The sequence below is a fragment of the Mobula hypostoma genome, chromosome 19, assembly GCF_963921235.1.
Source record: "Mobula hypostoma chromosome 19, sMobHyp1.1, whole genome shotgun sequence".
In the NCBI taxonomy this organism is placed as follows: Eukaryota; Metazoa; Chordata; class Chondrichthyes; order Myliobatiformes; family Myliobatidae; genus Mobula; species Mobula hypostoma.
In genome coordinates this window covers 2127136-2150469 of record NC_086115.1, presented here as the reverse complement: position 1 = coordinate 2150469, position 23334 = coordinate 2127136, and the positions used below count along the sequence as shown (strand labels likewise).

The 23334-nt window shown below is 39.2% G+C and overlaps 1 protein-coding gene across 1 annotated transcript in view; it reads left to right on the top strand.

Annotated features, from left to right (window-relative positions):
* The window catches only part of smc3 (structural maintenance of chromosomes 3), a 132070-nt gene that overhangs the window by 34365 nt on the left and 74371 nt on the right, over positions 1–23334 (top strand). Inside the window, exons 12-18 of the mRNA XM_063071234.1 lie at positions 437–558; positions 5029–5242; positions 5980–6083; positions 7205–7304; positions 10519–10679; positions 11246–11387; positions 11768–11918. Of these exons, the coding sequence (XP_062927304.1) occupies positions 437–558; positions 5029–5242; positions 5980–6083; positions 7205–7304; positions 10519–10679; positions 11246–11387; positions 11768–11918 (994 nt within the window). The remainder of the gene's footprint in view (positions 1–436; positions 559–5028; positions 5243–5979; positions 6084–7204; positions 7305–10518; positions 10680–11245; positions 11388–11767; positions 11919–23334) is intronic.

The following is a 23334-nucleotide window of genomic DNA, read 5'->3' as shown; positions in this document are numbered from 1 at the left end:
AATTATTTTTCTATTTAAAAACAACTGTCATCTACAGATGGTATTTGAATAACTGATACTGAGTCTGCTTTTGCAGTATGCTTGTATGTGATTATAAATTTCAGATGTTAGGTTTAAACAGTACTTTAAGTAAAGCTAACTGCATCTAAGTTATGAATAGAGGAGATATTTTCAGCATTATTTTATAACTAAATTGAACTGCTGCACAGATATAAACATGCATGTAAATCCTCTAATACCTCTACTTGCTGCACTGCCTTAACCCATGGAAATCATGTTGTGAACTTGGTCTGCAGATTTCCGGTTTATTATTTTCAGTATGTCAAATGGTATGCATAGTATTTGCCCCATAAACTGTCTTTAGTTTGATATAATAGAGGCAGAGATTAAAATAAAATGCATTGTGTTTATACCTGTATTTTCCCTGTTCTTATAGAAACGTCTTTTGAAGGAAAGGCAAAAATTGCTAGAAAAAATAGAAGAGAAGCAAAAAGAGCTTGCAGAAACAGAACCAAAATTCAGTGCTGTTAAAGAAAAAGAAGAAAATGGTATAGCAAGGTTTGTGGAAAATGGTTTAAAATACCGGCTTTCCCTGGTAAAGAACATGTTCTGTTTTTGCCGACATCCATATTAAATTTGTAAGTCAGAAATCACAAAATTTACTCTGTGGTAACATAGTAACTATGGTAACTTCCATTGTATTGCAGTGAATGGCAGCAAAGCACGTAAAACTGAATAGAACAATAAGAAAGAACAATTAATAAAAGATGGGAGAAAGGGGAACTTGTATGCAGGGTTGTCCATAAGTCAAGCATTTGTAACCTAGGGACAGCTGTAAGCACTATCAGAAACAATGATCTTGGCGGAGTTTAGTACAGAGCTGACCTTTGCATGTTTTTTTACTTCAAGGGCAGTAGATGGGTATTGATGTTTTATTTGTTGTTGGGAATGCTTAACTTAGCCCTTTCCTTGGCCATATTGTATTTTCCAGCAGGGGTCACTGCTCAGCAATCAGGGTGGATTTGGATGCTTACAGTGCATTGCAGTGTTTTGGTTTCCAAATGGTTGCAATTTTTTAATAGACTATTGATATCCACTTACCTCTTTAAATAAATACGTTAGTGATCCTCATGCAATTTTGATATATTTCATAGTTTATGGATTAATTTCATCTCCACGCCCCAGAAGTTTTCACAGCAAAAGGACCAAAATCAGGATCTATGGAATTTTCAGGCCTAGTATCATGGTAATATGGAAATGACCATTTTCTAGCTTTTAGCTCTTCCCGCAATTCATTGCAAGCAAATGAAGGTCTTTGTTTTGACTTGTTTTTCTTAAGGCCGAGGGTTGATAAGTGGAATCTCCTGATATATAGTGGTGCTAGAAAGTTTGTGAACTCCGTAGAATTTTCCCTATTTCTGCATAAGTATGACCTAAAATGTGATCAGATTTTCATGCAAGTCCTAAAACTAGAACCCAATTAAATAAATAAGACAAAAAGCATTATATTTGTTTTACACTCGCTGTTTTCTACCAATCAACCAGTGCTCCAACCCTGCTAGTGACTTTCCTGTATCACCATGAGCTCTTAAATTGGTAAGCAACCTCATGTGTGGCACCTCGTCAAAGGTCTGAAAGTCCAAATATACAACCTTCACTGCATTCCCTTTATCCATCTTACTTGTAATCTCCTCAAAGACTTCCAACAGGTTTGTCAAGCAAGATTTTCCCTTAGAAAAATCATGCGGTATGCCATAACTTCATTTTTTAAGAATTGACTCCAACATCTTCCCAACCACTGAGGTCAGGCTAACTGGTCTCTAATTTCCTTTCTGCTGTTTTATTCCTTTCTTAGAGTGGAGTAACATTTGCAATTTTCCAGTCCTCTGGCACCAAGCCCAAGTCAAGCAGTTTTTGAAAAATCATTATTAATGCCTCCACAAGCTCTACTGCTACCTCTTTTAGAACCCAAGGTGCAGTTCATCTGGTGTGGGTGACTTGTGTACCTGTAGGTCTTAGAGCACCTTCTCCCTTGTAATAGTAACTGCACTCACTTCTCTTCCTTCACTCCCTTCAACATCTGGCACACTGCTGTTGTATTCCACAGTGAAGACTGATGCAGAATACTCGCTTAGTTCACTTGCCATCTCCTTGTCCCCCGTTGTTATTTATATGGCCTCATTTTCTAGTGGTCCTATATCTACTCTTTTATTTTCATACTTGTAAAAGCTTTTATTATCCACTTTGATATTATTTGCTAGCTTGCTTTCATATTTCATCTTTTCCTAATGATTCTTTTACTTGCTTTCTGGAGGTTTTTAAAGCTTCCCAATCTTCTGTCATCCTGCTAATTTTTGCTTTGTTGTAAAAGCAAAAAATTTGTTGAAAAAAAAAGCTCTTTTGTTTTTACATTTGCTTTGACTTCCCTTGTCAGCCACTGTTGTACTATTTTCCCATTGAGTATTTCTTTGTTTTTGGAATACATCTGGATTGGGGAGCATGCCTTATGAGAATAGGTTGAGTGAACTGGGCCTTTTCTCCTTGGAGCGACGGAAGATGAGAGATGACCTGATAGAGGTGTACAAGATAATGAGAGGCATTGATCGTGTGGATAGTCAGAGGTTTTTTCCCCAGGGCTGAAATGACTAGCACGAGAGGGCATAGTGTTAAGGTGCTTGGAAGCAGGTACAGAGGAGATGTCAGGGGTAAGTTTTTTACGTAGAGAGTGGTGAGTGCGTGGAATGGGCTGCCGCCGGTGGAGGCAGGAATGATAGGGTCTTTCAAGAGACTCCTGGATGGATACATGGAGCTCAGAAAATAGGGCTATGGTAAGCCTAGGTAGTTATAAGGTAAGGACATGTTCGGCACAGCTTTGTGGGCTTGTATTGTGCTGTAGGTTTTCTATCTATCCTGCACCTTCCTCATTTTTCCCAGAACTCAGCCATTGCTGCTCTGCTGTCATCCCTGCCAGCATCTCCTTCCAGTTTACTTTGGCCAACTCCTCCCTCGTACCACTGTAATTTCCTTTACTCCACTGAAATACTGCTACATCAGACTTTTAATTTCTCCCTATCAAATTTCAAGTTGAACTCAATCATATTGTGATCACTGCCTCTTATCTTATCTTCTTTTATCTTAAACGCCTTAATCGCCTCCAGTTTATTACATAACACCCAATCCAATATAGCTGATCCCCTAGTAGGCTCAACAACAAACTGCTGTAAAAAGCCATCTCGTGGGCATTCAACAAATTCACTTTCTTGAGATCCATTACCAACCTGATTTTCCCAATCGACGTGCTTGTTGAAATCTCACATGACTATCATAACATTGCCCTTTTGACATGCATTTTCTAATTCTTGTAATCTGTAGTCCACTTCTCAGCTGCTGTTTGGAGGGCTGTATGTAACAGCAGTCAGGGTCCTTTTACTCTTGCAGTTTCTGAACTCAACCCACAAGGATTCAGCATCTTCCAGTCCTGTGTCACATCTTTCTACTGATTTGACGCCAATCTTTACCAGCAGAGCTACGCTACCCACTCTACCTACCTTGCTATCGCTCCGATACAATGTGTAATCTTGGACATTCAGCTCTCAACTACAGCCGCCCTTCAGCCATAATTCAGCAATGGCCACAACATCATACCTGACAATCTGTAGAAGTGCAACAAGATCGTCCTCTTTATTTCTTATACTCTGTGCATTAAGATATAACACTTTGAGTACTGTATTTGCTACACTTTTTGATTCTGCATCCTTAATGCACTGATACTTGCCCTGCTGGCTGCAATTTGTCCTATCATCTACCTGCCCTTCCTGACAGTCTGACTGCGCACTATCTTTGCTTTTTTACCATCTGTCCTATCCCGAGTCCCTTCACTAAAGTTCCTATCCCCCTGACAAATTAGTCCTCCCCAGCAGCTCCAACAAACCTGCCTGTGAGAATATTGGTTCCCCTCAGGTTCAGGTACAACCCGTCCCTTTTGTACAGGTCATACCTCCCTTTGAAGAGATCCCAGTGATCCATGAACTTGAAGCCCTACCAGCTTCTCAGCCACACATTTGTCTGCCAAAATATCCCCTTTCTACTCTCACTGGCTCGTGGCACAAGTAGCTATCCAGGAATTACTACCTGGGAGGTCCTGCTTCTCAGCTTTCTGCCTAGTTCTCTAAATTTCTCTTGTCAGGACCTCTTTGCTTTTTCTTCCTATGTCATTGGTACCAAAATGGACCAAGACATCTGGCTGCTCTCCCTCTTTCGAGACATCCCTTAACCTGACACCACAAGGAATGCAGTGTAATAAGACAAAGTTATACATTAGTGTTTAAATTTGCGTAAAATTCAAGTGAAGCATCTTTTGATTAAGAAGCATTAGACTGTATAATATACAATTCAGGTCATGGCCCCTTTGTGTTTGTCAATTAAATCTTTTATTACTTCTACTTTGTTTGTTTGACATTGGTAAGTGGGAAAGAAAAATATATCATCTGCGTGCCTTGTTTGTTTACGCTTTCTGATCAGTATTGGTGTTTGCACTGAATATTCTGTCTTTCACATTTTGTGCTGGATGCTCATTTTTTTGATAGTAGTTAAGAATCCATTCTCAGCCTTGCTACCTATTGTAATTTCAACATGTGAAATAATTTGAACTTGCACTTCATTTTCTGAGAGGTTTGATCACCGTTTTTTAAGTTAACTTGATAATGGGATCAGAATAATTTGGCTCACTGCAATTTAAAGAATTTTGAGCATTTGGTCATTTTCTGTGAAATACATCTTGGAGTTGATTGAAGTGGTCTGCCAACATTAATTCACTAAATCAAATCTATCAATATTTCTCTTTGGAACAGAATTTGAAGGAGAAACAGAAAGAGCTCCTCTATCAATTTATTGAGGAAATAAATTTAGGAAATCACTTTGAAAGCACCATTTCTTGTATGTAAAGATCTGATGTGTAATATTGAAAGAGAACTATTAGAAGTCCTGGTAGTCTTTTAGTTTGCATTCAATTTGTTTTGATTTTCTTAGGTTGGCACAAGCTACCCAGGAAAGAACAGACTTGTATGCCAAACAGGGTCGAGGAAGTCAGTTTACATCAAAAGAGGAAAGAGATAAATGGATCAAGAAAGAGCTGAGGTCACTTGATCAAGCTATCAATGATAAAAAACGACAAATTGCTGCAATTACCAAAGACCTAGAGGATACAGAAGCCAATAAAGAGAAAAATTTAGAACAGTACAGTGTAAGTAATTAACATCACTTATGGACTGAGATGTCTTCCATTTTTGCATTGTGGCTTTGGCAATAATTCCTTTTAATTTGAGGAAACTCCCTGAAGAAGACTTGTATTAGTGGCCAGAAGATGAATTTGAATGTGAAAAATGTTTAGAATCATAAACAAAATTAAGCCTTGTCAGCTTTGATCAGTGGTAACACTGTCAACTAAGTCAGGTTTTGGATGCACACTCCAGTGGGAAAACCTGAGTACATGAAGAAGGCTGGTACTTCAATACTATGCTCTCAGGAGAAATTCTTCAAGACCACATGGTACTCTTTGCATATCTTGCTTTAATTAACATTTGTGAATAAAAAGAATGTCAGTTGTTTCTGACCACACTGTATATTTTTACTGGGTGTGTACATTTTAAACTAGCCCCCTTGGCATGTGGCCTCTGGACAATTAATTCAGTTTAAGTTTTCCCTCTAGGACTAGGTCATTAAATGTTAGCTATTGTTTATCTTAAATGTAGTCCATTGTGCTTAGAAGATGCATTAAAGAAAAGTCCTTGTGGTGTGTGCTGGCGGATTTGCATGTCAAATAACATCCTGACTCCCTCCAAAACAGGGCTAAGTTATCAATGGGCAGATACAGTGATTATAATAAATATCAAAAAAAAAAATCCACCACTCATTGGCCAGGAATAATTAAGCATTTTAGGATTAAAAACACTGATGGATTGAAGATATTTTCATTATTAGAAACTTGATCAAGATCTGGCTGAAATGAAATCGCGAGTGGAGGAGCTGGACAAGAAATACTACGAAGTAAAAAACAGAAAGGATGAGCTACAAAGTGAGAGGAAGTAAGTTTTTTAAAAAAAGCAATAAATTGTGATGATTTTAAATAATGAATAGTGTTTGGACTGCAAGATCAAGATTACTTACACTTCTCAGAAACATTTAAAGTTGTTATATATAAATATTCCACCCCATTAATTTACTTTAGTTACACATAACTGAAGAAGTCTTGAAGAAGGGTTTTGGTCTGAAGCATCAACTGTTTACTCTTTTCCATAGATGCTGCCTGACCTGCTGAGTTCCATCAGCACTTTGTATGTGTTGCTTTGGATTTCCAGCATCTGCAGATTTTCTTGTGTTTGACATAAACTGAGAGCTTGTTTTGCACCATTATTGGAATGTGGTGTAGTGGCCACGATGAATTACACTGAAGTAAGAAGGTAGAATTAAGTAGCCTGCTGGACCACTTAAAAACTTAACTTTTAAATAAAGAATGTTGAGTGTGATTTACCTTAAACGTTATTTCAAAGATGGTGGACTTCTTTTCTGAAAGATTATTGGGGAATTGACACAAGAGGTACTGCTGATGCTAGGTATCTAGAGCAATACCCACAATGTGCAGGAGGAGTTCTGCAGGCCAGGCAGCATCTGTGGATGGGAATAAACAGTTGATGTTACGGGCTGAGACCCTTCATCAGTACTTGCAGAATTGATGGGTTTTAAAATCTATTAGCTTCATAAATCAACCTTACTTTCATACAAACGCGAGATTCAACAGATGCCGGAAACCCAGAAGAATAGACAAAAAATGCTGGAGGAACTCAGCAGGTCAGGCAGCATCTAGGGAGACGAATGAACAGTCAATGTTTCAAGGAATCTTGATGAAAGGTATCAGCCTGAAATGTTGACTGTTCATTCCTCTCCATAGATCCTGTCTGATTTGCTGAGTTCCTCTGGTATTTTGTGTTTGCTACTTTAATACAATATTTTTATTTCCTATTCTTGATTAAAATTTGAAAGCTGTGGTGGTGAATTTTGTTCTTGCTTTCTCAGGATTGTCTTTCCAACAACAATAGAATGTAATTTATAGAGGTTGAGAAGTGTTTGGACTACGGTCTGAGAATATAGCAAAATATATTTTGGACTGTATCAACATTTTTTACACCAGGTGCTTTTTATTCATTAGCTACCTATGGCGGGAAGAAAATGCTGAACAGCAAGCATTGGCAGCAAAACGAGAAGAGTTGGAAAAGAAGCAGCAGCTACTTCGAGGTGCAACAGGAAAAGTAAGTCTCGTTATTAATTTCAGTAAAGCTCTGCTAAAACTAACAGAGCAGAGTTGTAGATTACAGTTTGTACTTGGTAATTGTGTTTTGGATAATACTTCCCTTTTACAGCTAAATTGTGGAATACAAGGTCAATTGCATTTGATTCATGTTGTTTCTATTAACTGTTTGCCTCACGAGTATGAAGTTTACCACAAACTCCACACCTGTAATACTCAGATTTTTATTGGAAGGAAGATGAATAACTTTACTGTTATGTTCATTATTGAATAGTGCAAATTGTTTTAGGTTTTGTGTTTCAATAATGATGACGTCTCAATCATAGTGATAGAGAAAAGAAAAACGCTCTTCAGCCCAGCTCATCCATATAGACTATATTGTCCAGCAAACTAGTCTCATCAACTCTGTAAATCATTCCTACCTGTGTGCTCATCTAGATGGCTTTTAAATGTTGCTAATGTGCCCAATTCAACTATTTATGTATTATTTTTTGAGATACAGTGCGGAATAGGCCCTTCGAGCCACGTGCTGTCCAGCAACCCCTGATTTAATCCTAGCCTAGTCACGGGAGATTTTACAATGACCAGTTAACCTACCAACTGCTAGACTTTTGGGCTATGGGAGGAAACTGGAGCACCCAGAGGAAATCCGTGCTGTTCAGGGATAATGTACAACTTCTTACAGGCAGTGGCTAGAATTGAACCCTCTGTCGCTAGTACTGTGAAACATTGTGCTAACCACTATACTACTGTGATGTTTCTGGCAGTTCTTTCCAAATACACATTATGCTGTTGGATTAGAGTGTAGAATTTGTGTGAAGAAACTGCCCTGATGCCCCTTTTATATCTTGAGTCTATACCTTCTTGTTTATAGCAACCCCTCCCTCGGGGGGAAAAAGACTTTGCTTTCACCCTGTCTATGCCCCTCATGATTTAGTAACCATCTATCAGATCACTTCCTAGGTTCCAGGAAATAAACTCCCAAACTCATTATAACTCTGAGCCCCCAAGTCCAGGTAACATTCTGGTGAATATTTTCTGCATTCTTCACTGAATAACGTAATTCCTATAACAGGTCAACTGAAGCTGTACCAGTACTCTAAAATACAGCCTCACCAATGTCTTATTATACACTAGAGTGCAAAAGTCTTAGGCACCCTAGATTTTTTAATATAAATTTTGTTTTAGATGTTTATTTTTGTCTTCTGTATTAGTGTGTCAGTAGAAAAGAGAAAATTTTAGTTTTCCAAAAAAAGATACAAAATTTTCTCTGTAATTTATTAAAGAAAGTAATAATAGACCACTTTTGTAGGTATATAGCCCAATGCATGATTAAACAAAGATAACAGGCTGGATGCTAATGATTAATGACATAATGAGGTGAATAAACTAAACTGATAAACTAAAACAAACGGTTGTAGAAGGAATCAAACTGGGCGAAAGACAACCAAACTAAAATGTGAAGGTGTGGCAAGTGTGACAGTTTAACCTTCAAATCATCAATTCTTATATCATGACAAGAGTGAGCATAGCAACAAGACACAAGGTTGTCATTCTGCATCAGCAAGGTCTCTTCCCAAGCAGAAATTTAGCGACGGACAGGAGGTTCAACATGTATTATCCAAGCTCTTCTAAGAAATAGGCAAGGTTGAGGATCAGAACTGTGGTTGGCCAATGAAACTGAGTGCAGCAGCCAAGAAATACATCAAACTGACGTCCATTCTAAATTTGAAGAAGTCCAGTACTGTCGTCAGCTCTGAACCCAAGTATACCCTTTTAAAGTCTGGAGATGTCTTGTCGGAAGTGGTCTTCATGGGAAGTGGTCTTCATGGAAGAGTTTTTGCCAGAAACAGTTTCTCCGAAGTGGACTCACCTGCACACAAAAACACAAGTACTGGGGTGCTGAACAATGGCAGCAAGTGCTCTGAACTGACGAGTCAAAATTTGAAGCACAGCAGAGGTTCCCTGCAGGTTTGGGACTGCATTTTGCAAATGGAGTCAGTGATCTGATCAGAATTAATGGAATCTTCAATGCACAGTACCTTCAGGGAGGCTCCTGATGATGCCAAGAACTATATTCAGCAAAAAGGAGAACAAGGCACTAGGTCCTTTTTCCTTTCAAAGCATTAGATTGTTTTTGAAGAATAAGGAGTTCTGCAGCAGGTGGCATGACCTTTACAAGTCCTGATCTCAATATGATTGAGGCTGCCTGGTGAGACTGAAGCAAACGAGAGGCAGCCAAGGTCGGCAGAAGAACTGTGGCCAGTTCTCCAAGATGTTTGGAACAACCAACTGGCCAAATTTCTTATAAAACTGCATGACAAGATAATAAGATAATAGATGCAGTTTTGAAGGCAATGGGTGGTCACACCAAATATTGATTTTAGTTTTTTACTGTTTACAGCTCTTTATAGTTTTTTTTGATATTTAGAAACTTTTCATTATTTTTGAAAGCACCTTCACTTTACAGGTTTTTTTTTTACACATGCTTAAGACTTTTATTGTAACTGCAAAATAACTTCAACTCCTAAACTGTGCTCTGTGTGGTGAAGACCAGCATGTCAGATATTGTCTTCACCACCCTATCTATTTCAGAACCTCTTGCAGTGCACTGCACATTTACACTACAAAGTCCCTCTAGTCCATACTACACCCCAGGGCTCTACCATTTACTGTACAAAATCTTCCCTGGTTTGATCTCCCGAGATGTAGTACCACACATTTATCTGCATTGAGAAAGCCCGGTCACAAAAACAAAATAAAAAAGTATGCTTCTTTCATTGTGGCAGCTCATTTACAAGTGGTGTGTGAGAAAATAATCTATGGTGCATTTCCAAAATTTCATGTTTTTTTGCTTGTTTTGCATCTAATCTGTATGCTATTTCTCAGGCTATTCATTAAGTGATCCTTTTCCCACTTCCCCACTACATTTGAAAGAAGTTTTGAGTATTTAGCCTAATTTTATCCTTTATTTTTCTCTGTTTTATCTTACAAGGGAAGTCCCTTTTTCTATTTGGTGCCTGCTTTTGAATGCATGACTGAAAGTCAGTACTTGCAGACACGACAGCTGGAAACTGAAGTTTGTGATACAACTTCCAGGATTGTCAGAAGCTTAGCTACACATGTCTAATACTCACTTTGAGCCAAGTTGTATTTTCTAATATCTAACAGGCTGATATTTTGATTTGTACAAAACAATCTTTCTTTCCCTACAGGCAATTTTGAATGGTATTGATAGCATAAACAAAGTATTAGAACACTTTGGTCGTAAAGGCATCAACACACACATCATTAACGGCTATCATGGGATTGTAATGAATAACTTTGAATGTGATCCAGCTTTTTATACCTGTGTGGAAGTTACTGCAGGAAACCGGTAAACAACTTTTATGAAATAAGGATTTTGTTGCAGAATGTAATGTTAGTTGTTCTTCATTTAAAAAGATTATGCTATATGCAGAACTTTGCAGATGCTGCAAATCCGAGCAACACACACAAAATGCCAAAGGGTTTCGGCCTGAAATGTTGACTGTACTCTTTTCCTAGATGCTGCCTGGCCTGCTGTTCCTCCAGCATTTTGTGTGTATTGGGGAACTTTGAAATTGCATTATCATTACAGTGAAGACTTGTGATGAAGCTCCTTGTGTTTACAGCACCCCTTACTGTTTCAGTGTCAAGTAGCTCTAAACTTTCTCATGTTGTATAGCCTGATGTTTTAGATTTTCTTGTGGTAGAACGGTACCATTTATAAAGCCACGAGGAATAAATCCTGTAGGAAAAGAGCATTTAGTAAGGAGAAGAAAAAATTAATTTGGAAAATGTTATGCTGTTTTTTCTGTCACCACTGTTAATTACTCCTAACGTCATTTTGCTAGATAGATATTTTGCAAGAGAACTTTAAAAATGGACCATAAGAGTCTCAACTATCTTTTATGTTTTCAGTTTGTTTTATCATATTGTGGAGTCTGATGAAGTTAGTACAAAGATTTTGATGGAATTTAATAAACAAAATTTCCCTGGTGAAGTTACTTTTCTTCCCCTAAACAAGCTGGATGTTCGAGATACTGCGTATCCTGAAACAAATGTACGTAAGCAACTCTCTTTTCCTCTGTATTTTATGCTTCCAGCTCTAAAATCTTTTGAATCACTGAAGTAACCAAGTATTTAAATATCTAGTTTCTCCCAGTATCTAATTTTAAAATTAAAGTCTTTTGGCTGTAGTTCATGAAATTTTTATGACAAAAAATTCCATGAATCTATAGGTAATTTTTTGGTGGAAATAGCTTTCCAGATTAGTAATTGTGCAAAAAGTATTTATTCTGGGCTGCCTTTTATGAAATATTAGTCCTCCAGAATTCGATTATTTATAATCTTGTATTCGGTTCAATCAACTTTCAGATCTAATCCTTTTTAGCTGTTTTTGTTTCTATACCTTGCTTATGATACATAATTTTTACTTTCCAGGATGCAATTCCAATGATCAGTAAATTGAGGTACATTCAAAGATTTGATAAAGCATACAAACACGTATTTGGTAAAACGTTAATATGTCGCAGTATGGAAGTTTCCACTCAGTTGGCCAGAGCATTCAACATGGATTGCATTACTCTGGAAGGTATGTATAAATAATAACTTAGCATTAAGGATCTGTTATCAAATTGGATGTTTTCAGATGTAACTTGTATTTGTTAAAATTATGTCATATTTTGATGTGGAAATGTATTTGGAAATGTAATTGCTACAGTATCAATGGTGGTGAATCTGGAATCCTTTGCTATAGATAGCTGTGGAGGTCAAGTCGTCGAGTATATTTATAGCAGAGTTTGATAGGTAAGGCTGCAGAATGATGTAATTCTGCTCCTATACCTTATGGTTTTAACATCTTTTTCCATTTCTTTGTACCATGCTAAATTACTGTATATTTTGAGGTTATTGCACTGGAAAGGTCAACTTCAATCCCAAATTGTTTTAATTTGTAAAGTTGTGCAGTAACTGTGGTATAATTTTAATTTCTCATTTCAAGAGTTCTGTTACAATACAGTTATAACCCCTGGGAATACTTAGATGAAGCGTTAAATTCTGGTTTGTTTCTTAGGAGCCATCTGTTCATAATGTAATTCTCAATATGTCACTTAATATGTTGCACTTATGCAACATTGAAAAACTGCTAATGACTAGAGTATCGTTTCTGGGATGTTTGTTAATGGACTGACATCAATGTGAACATGTTCTTAACTGCCTGTGATCAAAACAGAAAAATCTGGAAAATATTTCATTCAATGCACAGGAAAACAATGGAGCTGGAAGAGGTTAAAGAAAAAGAAAATTATAAATTATAGCAATAACGGTGGGGTGGAGCGAACAAAAGGGATTGTCCATTAAGTGCAGACCTTTTTTTTAATCAACCACAAGAGTTTACATGCATCATTGCTGTCGCAGTTTATGTACTACTGGATGCTAATGCAAAAGCAGCCATGAAAGACCTCAGTGCTGCTATTAGCAAGCTGCAGACATTGCATCCAGACGGAGCCTTTATTGTCGCTGGGGACTTTAATCATTATAACCTACGTATCGTGCTTCCAAGATTTTACCAACGTGTATCATGCACCACAAGGGGAAATAAAACCTTCGATCATGTCTACACAAATGGGCTGACACTTTCAAAGCCACTACCCTCCCCCACCTGGGACAGTCCGATTATCTTTCATTGTGTCTGCTTCCCAAGTATAGCCCGGTCATTAAACGTGTGAAAGCCACATTGAAGGCTATTAAGATCTGGCTGGAGGGTGCTGACTCTGTTCTTCAGTACCAATTCCAGCATCAGTGCCACCACAGACTCTTAAGATTAACATTGACTTATATACCAACTCTGTCCTTGAGCACATCAACAAGTGTGTAGATAGAGTGACATCACAAAAACAAATAAAAGTTTTCCCCAATCAGAAACCATGCATGAACAGAGAAGTTTACCTCCTGCTCAAAGCCAGAGATTCAGCCTTCAGGTCTTGAGACCAGGAGGCTTACAGCTCAGCCAGGGCCATCCTGAAAAGGGGAATCTTTTAGGCTAAACACATATACAAATAGAGGATTGAGGAGTATTTCAACTCCTCGGGCCCCTGGCGTATGTGGCATGGCATACAGGTCATTACAGACTTCAAACCACCTAGTACCGTGCCCCCTTCCAGCTCTGCTTCCCTCCCTGATGAGCTCAATTACTTTTACACTCGCTTTGACTGAGAGAACAAGAGGTCACCGTCAAAGCGGATCTCCCACCTGGTGAACTGCCTCTCTCACTTTCCACCTCCGATGTTTGCGCCACCCTGAGCAGGGTGAATGTATGGAAGGCAGCTGGTCCAGATGGATTACCTGGCTGTGTGCTCAGAATCTGTGCCGGGCAGTTGGCCGGGGTCTTCACGGATATTTCTAATCTGTCCCTGGCTCAGGCAGTTGTCCTCACAAGCTTCTTTTTCCAATATTTTTATTAATTTATATATAAGAATACAGAGTACAGGAAAAAAATATATGTCAATACATTAAACTAAATTGCATATAAAGACTCCTTGCCCTATATTCGTACAAATCAATTAGTTCGTAACATTGAAAAATAATAATTTTTTATATATAAAAAAACTAACCCACTACCAAGACGGAAGCTGATTAATAGAAAAAAAAGAAAAAAAAATGTTAGTTATCATTTGTTCTTTAGAAGCAAATCAAAGGTTTTGAAAATAATTCAGAAAGGGTCACCACAATGTTTGAAAGTCTTGATTAGATTCAAAGATTGAACATCGAATCTTCTGTAAATTTAAACATGACATCACATCATATAACCATTGGGTGTGAATAGGAAGGGCCACATCTTACCATTTAAGCAAAAAGCGTCCTTCTGGCCATAAGAGAGACAAAAGCCAAAATGTGCAAATCAGATGGCTTCAAAATAATATCCTTTCCTCCAACAATACCAAATAAAGCAGTCAAAGGATTAGGCTTGAAATTTACTTTAAAAAGTATGGAAAAGGTTTGAAATACTTCTTTCCAATATTTTCCAAGACTGGGACATGTCCAAAACATAGGAATAAGTGAAGCTTCTCCATTATTACATTTATCACAATATGGAGATTTACCTGAATAAAAATGAGACAACTTGTCCTTAGTCATATGGGCCCTATCGACCACTTTAAATTGAAGGAGAGAGTGATGGGTACATAACGATGAAGTGCTGACCAATTTAAAAATTTGATTCCAAGTTTCCTCAGAAATTGAAGTCTGTAAATCTTGTTCCCAAAGATTTTTAATTTTACCTAAAGGAATACTTCTCATTCCCAACAGTACATTATAAATATTAGATATCGATCCATTATAAAAAGGTTTCAGATTAAAGATTACATCTCGTAGATTTTTATCAGGGCTTTTAGGAAATATACTTATTTGAGACTGTAAAAAATCTCTTATTTGTAGGTACAGGTTTCCCCCGCCATCCGAAGGTAGAATGTTCCTATGAAACGGTTCGTAAGCCGGAATGTTGTAAAGCGAAGAAGCAATTACCATTTATTTATATGGGAAAAATTTGTGAGCGTTCGCAGACCCAAAAATAACCCACCAAATCATGCCAAATAACACATAAAACATAAAATAACAGTAACATATAGTAAAAACAGGAATGATACGATAAACACACAACCTATATAAAGTAGAAATACTTTTCCACAATCATTTGCTGCACTGTTGTCCGTAGCGAAAATCTCACGCAAGCGCTCTCGGCAGAAAATCTCACGCAAGCGCTGTTGGCAAAAACACTCTCTCCAGTAACCTTTAAGCTATGAAGCTGCCAAATCATACCAAATAACACGTAAAAATACACAGCCGATATAAAGTAGAAATAATGTATGTACAGTGTAGTATCACTTACTGGAATTGGGACAGCGCTGAGCACACTGATGGTTTGTTAGGCTGAGTCGAAGGTTGGGGTGGTGCAGTGGCCCCCACCCTCCGGGCCGCGGACAGATACCGATTCGCAGAGAATGCAGCGGTAGCCGGGACGCATCCAGCACATCTTTAAGAAAAAAGCCGAAATAAACAAGCTAATTAATTAGGTGCCACTCGGCACGTAAATGTCGGCCCAGATCAGAGGCGATTGCTTGTTTATTTCAACTTTTTTCTTAAAGGTGTACTGTGTGTGTTCGGGCTACCGCTGTACCCCTGCATTCTCCGCAGATCGGTATCTGTCCGAGGCCCGTTTGCTACTGCATTCGGTTTCGATTGTTATCCTTTCCTCTTCCAATGGCATCAGCTCTTCATCTATCAGTTCTTGGTCATGAAATGCCAAAACCTCTTCAACATCATCTTCGTCAGCTTCCACAAGCCAAACTCACTTTGCCCTTACTTCGTTCACCACGATTGAAATGCCTAATTATGTCTAGTTTTACGCTAAGTGTAACATCCTTACGATACCTTAGAACTCATCTTGTAAATTACTGCTCACAAGCACGTGTTTAAGCAATGCCGGCGAGATTGCAGTTCCGAATCCGTGGGAGAGTGGCTGCACAGCGCGCTGCCTTTTTTCGTAACAGTGAAAATACCTTCTGTTAGCGAAAACGGTACTAATGTAGGTCTTTCGTAGCAGTGAGGTTTCATAAAGTGAACATTCAAAAAGCGGGGGACAACTGTACATATATTAGGGCATTTAGAGGACAAGGAGAAGGAAATATTGAGCCTCCACTAATGAGTATTAAGGTGGATAAGTCCCCAGGGCCTGATGCGATTTAGGCAGGATATTGTGGGAGGCAAGAGACAAGATGCTGGGCCCAGGACCAGAATCTTTGTGTGCTCTGTAGACACAGGTGAGGCCCTGGAGGACTGGCAAGTGGCTAATGTTTGTACCTCTATTTAGAAGGGAATAAAGGAAAATCCTGAGTACTTTAGACCGGCGGATCTCAGGTCAGTTATAGGGAAATTGCAGAAGAAAATTCTTCAGGATAGAATATTTGAACATTTGGAAATCTGTGGCCGAATTAGGGAGAAGAAGCATGGCTTTGTGCATGGCAGGTCATGCCTTACCAGCTTACCAACTTGACTGAGTTTTTTGACAAGGGGATGAAAGAGATTGATGAGAGTAGGGCTATGGATGTTACATGGGTTTTAGTAAGGCGTTTGACAAATTCCCTCATGGGAGGCTAATCCAGAAGTTTAATTTGCATGGGATCTGGCAAATTAGCTATTTGAATTCAGAACTGGCTTGTGCATGTTAGACAGAGGATAATAATTGAGGGGACTTACTGGAGCTGGAGATCTCTAATTATTGGAGTTTTACAGGGGTCTGTGCTGGGACTTCTGTTGTTTGCGATGTACATGACTGATCTGGATGAAAATGTAGATGGGTGGGTTAGCAAGTTTGTGGATGATACCAAGATTGGTGGAGTTGTGGATAGTGTAGAAGACTGGCGAAGAATACAGATCAGTTGCAGATATGGGCAGAGAAATGGCAGATGGAGTGTAACCCAAGATAAATGTGAGGTAACACACATCAAAGTTGCTGGTGAACGCATGTGAGGTGTGGCACTTTGGCAGGGTAAATGTAAGGAGACAGTACACTGTTTAGGGCAAGGTCCTAAACAGTGTTTCTGAGCAGAGAGATCTTGATTCAAGTTCATAGCTCCTTGAAAGTGGCTACACAGGTCGAGGTTGGTTAAGAAGGCTTATGGAATGCTTGCTTTTATTAATTGAGGCATTGAGTTCAAAAGTCAAGAGGTTATGATGTAACTTTATACAACTCTGGTTAGGCCACATCTGGAATATACAGGTTTCCCCCGCCATCCGAAGGTAGAGCGTTCCTATGAAACGGTTCGTAAGCCGCAATGTCGTAAAGCAAAGAAGCATTTACCATTTATTTATATGGGAAAATTTTGTGAGCGTTCGCAGACCCAAAAATAACCTACCAAATCATGCCAAATAACACACAAAACCTATAATAACAGTGACATATAGTAAAAGCAGGAATGATATGATAAATACACAGCCTATATAAAGTGGAAATACTTTTCCACAATCATTGCCAGCACTGTTCTCCGTAGCGAAGATCTCACGCAAGTGCTCTTGGCAGAAAATCTCACGCAAGCGCTGTTGGCAAAAACACGGTGCAAGCGCTCTCCAGTAACCTTTAAGCTATGAAACTGCCAAATCATACCAAATAATGCAGGAAAATACACAGCCGATATAAAGTGGAAATAATGTACGTACAGTGTAGTTTCACTTACGGGAATTGGGAAGACAGCTTGCCGAGCACACTGATGATGGTGTGTCAGGCTGCTGACCGATACTGATCCGCGAAGCATGCAGGGGTACAGCGGTAGCCGGGAGGCACACAGCACATCTTTAAGAAAAAAGCTGAAATAAACATGCTAATTAATGAGGTGCCGCCCAGCACGTAATTGTCGGCCCAGATTAGAGGCGACGCAGTCGGCAATCACGTCTAATCTGGGCCGACATTTACGTGCTGGGCGGCACCTAATTAATTAGCTTGTTTATTTCGGTATTTTCTTAAAGATGTGCTGGTGCCTCCTGGCTACCGCTGCATTCTCCGCGAATCGGTATCTGTCGCGGCCTGGGGGTTGGGGTGGTGGGACACCGAGGTGTCATCTCATCGTCGTCTGTTTCCATTAGGGCAGGCAGGTCATCTTCTTCTATGTCTGCCTACCTCGATGTCGAAGGTCGAGGTTTGTTTGCTGTGGCTGATGTGGAAGGTTTGAAAAACGACATTTTGCTTGACTGCTGAGCCTCGCGCATTTTTCTGTCATACAGTTCTATGTAAGCACTCAAACCATCTTGCAAGTATGCCCTAAACCGATGTACCCTTTCAAAATTAAAGTCGAATTTTATCATTGCAGCGAAAATCGCACGTAGTTGCTTCACGTTCAATTCCTGGACGACTTCACTTTCGCTACTGAATTCAGTTTCGATTGTTATCCTTTCCTCTTCCAATTGCATCAGCTCTTCATCTATCAGTTCTTGGTCATGGGATGCTAAAACTTCTTCAACATCATCTTCGTCAACTTCCACAAGCCAAACTCACTTTGTCCTTACTTCGTTCACCATGATCGAAACGCTTAATTATGTCTAGTTTTACGCTAAGTGTAACACCCTTACGAGCTCTTTTAGGCTTTTCCAATACCTCAGAACTCATCTTGCAAACGGCTGCTCACAGGCACGTGTTTAAGCAATGCCAGCTAGAATGCCATTCCGAATCTGGGCGAGAGCGGCTGCTCGGGGCACGCGCTGATTTTTTTCGTGTGCTGCTTTTCCCCGCGTGCTGCCTTTCTGCGTAACAGTGAAAACACCTTCTGTTAGCGAAAGCAGGGTACTAATGTAGGTCTTTCGTAACAGTGAGGTTTCGTAAAGTGAACGTTCAAAAAGTGGGGGACACCTGTATTGTACAGTTCTAGTCGCCCGAATATAGGAAGGATGTTGCGGCTTTGGAGATGGTACAAAAAAGGCTTACCAGGATGCTGCCTGATTTAGAGTGCTACCACGAGAGGCTGGATAAACTTGGATTATTTTCTCTGGAGGATCGGAGGCTGAGGGGAGTTCTGATAGAGCTTTACAAGATTATGAGCGGCACAGAGTGCTTTTGTTTCCCGGGGTTGAAATGTCTAATACCAGAGGGCGTGCATTGAAGGGGTGTGAGGGCTGTTTTTTTACTCAGCACTGTGAATGCTTGAAATGGACGGCCTGGTATGGTGGTAGAGGCAAATACATTAGAGGCTTTTCAGAGACGATTCGATAGGCACATGGTTATAAGGAAGATGGAGGAATATGGACATTGTGTAGGTAGTGTTTGGTGTTAGGTGTTTTTGATTTTCCTTTTAACTGGTTTGGCACAACATGTGGACTGAATAGCCTGTTTCTGTGCTGTACTCTTCTATGTTCTAAATGCTGGAGTTGTGCGATTTGGATAGTAGAAGTCTTTAATATATCCAGTTGGAAGCTGGAAGCTGTTTAGGTTTGCATTGAACTTTATTATAACAGTGTAAGAGACCAGCATTGGTACCTGATATAATAATCACTTAAGCGTTTTTTGTTATGTCAGATTTCTAGCTTGTGTAGTATTTTGCTTTTGAATCCTTACTATAAATAAAGCTCAAAAAGACAGTTAAATTTGTAAAAGTGACGAGAATAATGTGTGAAGTCAACAGAAAATTTAATATTTAATATTCTTACATTTAGCTGGTGGATGCAGTGTGGTAAAAAATAAAGTTGTGAATTAAACAACCGATGTGCACTTTACTTGATCATGTGGATAATCTAGTACTTTCGAAGCAATGAAATTGGGTAATATGTCCATTGCATATGGGTACTTATCAGGTCACATTTAGAATTGCGGAGTATTTATTTGCGGTTAACTTAGACAAAGTAAGATCATTTTGAAGTCGGCTATCATGTCTTTTTAGGTGAGTGTTATTAAAATGAATGCTCCAGGACATTTGATGTATGATTAACATGATATCGTTATGATTCATTGATGATTCATCTGGAATGACAGCTTTGTTTAGATGAAAGCTGAGGAAGGGGTTCTGAGTTTGCTTTGCTCCTATTAGATGAGTCATCAACTGCAATTAACGCAGAAAGCGATATTTGGTTATGCTTTGTATCTCCACCACATGGGATATTGTTTTCAGGAACAGTTTTAAACTGCCATGATCTTTCAACTACTCATTTGCCAGCATCTTATTTATGACGTGATAAAATGGAAAACAAAATTTGTTTTTGTTTTCATCTCGGCTACTATATTTATTGCTTATTGCAGGTCACTCATAGAGTGAACAGAGCTATCATGTACTGTATTTTTTCTGTGAAATATCTTAAATCTGATTACAGTTTTCTTTTCATTCAATTTTACTGTGTATTACATGGTATAACACTTCAGTAGGTGTTGAGGGGAGTATTTGTTTGGAGGTACAAAATTTGCTGAAAGCTGTGTTTTCTCTTCAGATTTCAAATATAGCTTGCAGTCATGTTACCCACCACCTCCCATAAAACAGTAGAGGGAGAAGGAAAGACAGTTGATGTGACTGCGGGAAATGTCAATTTAGTAATAAGAAAGAGATCATATTTGATGGCACTTATATGATTGCCATTTTAGATAGAACAATTGTATTAAACTTATTTTTCCATTAATTTGGTATTCAGTTTAAACTTTCAGATTGCCCAGAATGTATTGCCACACATTCTGGGTCAACACAGAACAAAAACAAAAAAACAACTGCGAGAGAAGCCCTTCCTCCCAGACTGTTAGACTCTCAGACATGATGAAAATTGTGGTACATCTCTCTAGTTTCACAAAATTTAGATCCGAAATTTAGTTTACTCTAGCAGAAACTCATCCATTGTTTGTTTTGTAACTTCAAAGGACACAGCTGCACTCTTAGTATTATGTTAATTCATTTTTTTTATGATTTACATACATCTTTCTAAGATATTGAGTCCTTATTGTGTACAATGGTATTGATGTTTCAAGGGTTGTTATTTTGATGTATTTATCAGTTAGGTGTGCCATACCTTGTCAGTGGAACATGGAAGGGGAGGCATACTTAAGTCATCCAGCTGCTGGGTGCTAATTAGACTGTTTGTTCTGATGGACAGGCCAAATCTTTCACATGCCTGACAGAAGACTCAAAACAGATGCTGTACTCTGAGCTCCCTCAATAAATGAGATTACCAGCTGGATAAATAAAAATGTAGGGTTGAGGATGTTCTTGAAACATCCTTGAAAGATGAAGCATCCTGTCATCTCCGATCTGTGCTCAAAATGGGGTTGGATCATTTCATATCAAATTAGGAACCTTAGACTGGACTTCTCTGTGATGCATTACCTGAAAGGCAGAGAGAATGTATCACTGTCAGCTTCATCAAGCACCAGAGCTGCTCTACTTTCTGATAGTCTGCAGCTCCTATATGGGCTTCATCGGGGCTCTGGAGTAAACATAAGCAGTCCTCGAGGACAACTTTAAAAAGAAAACTACCAGTTAGTTGGGATTATGTACTCTGGAACTACTATGTTAATATGCTCTAAATTGTTAGTTGGGCACAAGTATTCCTCCTCATCCAGTCTTCTGAGCCACACACACACAATAACATCAAATCTCATTGATTTTGGTTACTGGCCTAATCCCTCTGTCCATTAACGTTTCCATGCATGTCCAAAATTATGTAAATAAGATTTTAAAAAAAGAAACATACTAATAAAAACTGGTAGAAATGCATATTCAGTGCAAGATAGAAAAAAAGAGGAATGAGTGAAAATGAAATAACATGATGATATCTCAATGCACTTGACAAGCAGGTCTCTTGGAATTGCCAATAAATTGCCAATTTACACATCGTCTGTAAAAGGATGAAGTGAACGCCCAGCTGGGATGTTGGTTTACCCCTCTAGTGAGTCGTTTTTGGTGAAGTGAGTTGAATTTTGACAAAACTCCAGCTGTTTAAGCATCTAAATGGCAAATGGGATTATATAGATGTGCACCACCATTGGCATAGATAAACTGGGCCAAAGGGCCTGCTTCTGTGCTGTACAATTCTGATTCTGTGCGTTTTAAATTCACAATTGGAGAAAACATTTGTGCAATGGAGTATTGCACTGAAAGTTTTAGCCTGGCTCAGGAGAAAATGTAATGGCCACATGATGGATGATTTACGAAGGACACCTCACCCACTGGCAGAAGATTTATGACCTCAGTCACAACATTATCTGATTTGGTTTGATTGTGGCATTCACCATATACACATTTGCTGAGGACACCACTGTTGTGGGCTGTATCAGAGGAGGTGATGAATCAGCATACAGGAGGGAGATTGAAAACCTGGCTATGTGCTGTAATAACAACAACCTCTCACTCAATGTCAATAAGACCAAAGAACTGATTGTAGCCTTAAGGAGAGAGAAACCAGAGGTCCATGAGCCAGTAATCAGAGGTAGAGAGGGTCATTAACTTTAAATTCCTTGGTGTCATTATCTCAGAAGACCTGTCCTGGACCCATCATATAAATATTGTGAAGAAAGCATGACAGTACCTCTACTTCCTCGGGAATCTGCGGAGATTCGGCATGTCATTGAAAACCTTGACAAACTTCTATAGATGTGTTGTGAAAGATGTGCTGACGGGGGGACTTCCGGGTCATCAAGGGAATGGCGGCGTAAGGAAAAGGTCTCTCGACAAAAAAGAAGGTAAACTGCCCCAAAATCGAATTTAGACAAATACTTAATATTGCATAACTATATTAATAAAAGGGGCAAGGATGATGTCTAAGAACAAGAATAAAAAGTCCGCTCTGAAGGCTGATAAACATAAAGAGATGCAGCAAGGCGAAGGGCCTAGCTCTCCCATGGCAAGCCAGGACAGAGATAATGAGGGGGAATCGGTGACTTTGTCTTTGATTCTCGGAGAGATTCGCGAGTTCCGACAAGATAACAGCAAACAGCTGGAAGATATTAAAGGAGAAATAGTAAAAACTAACTCGCGGATAGATGAAGCCGAAGCGAGGATTGTTGGAATTGAAGAGAAGCTACAAAATGCAGAGGAGGTGATAGCAGAAATGCTGAAGCTACAAGACCAACTCCAGTGGAAACTAATAGATCAAGAAGGCCGCTCGAGAAGGGAAAATGTGAGGATCTACGGAGTTCCCGAAGGAACCGAAGGTAAACCCGGATTGATGATTCCCTTCGTGGAGAAGCTGCTTAGAGAGAACCTTGATATACCGGCCGCAAAAGACCTACAGATAGAAAGGGCTCACCGTGCGTTGGCACCACAGCCTCCGGCAGGCACCCAGCCCAGATCGATTCTGATCAGATTTCTCAGTTACAGAACGAAGGAAGAGGTGCTTAGAAGAGCATGGCAAAAGAAACGTTTCATGTGGAACAACTGTAAAATCAGTTTAGACCACGACTACGCACCGGGGATTCTTGCCAGACGGAAGGAATATACGGAAACATGGAGAGTCCTGAAGGAAAACAACATCAGATTCCAGACCCTGTATCC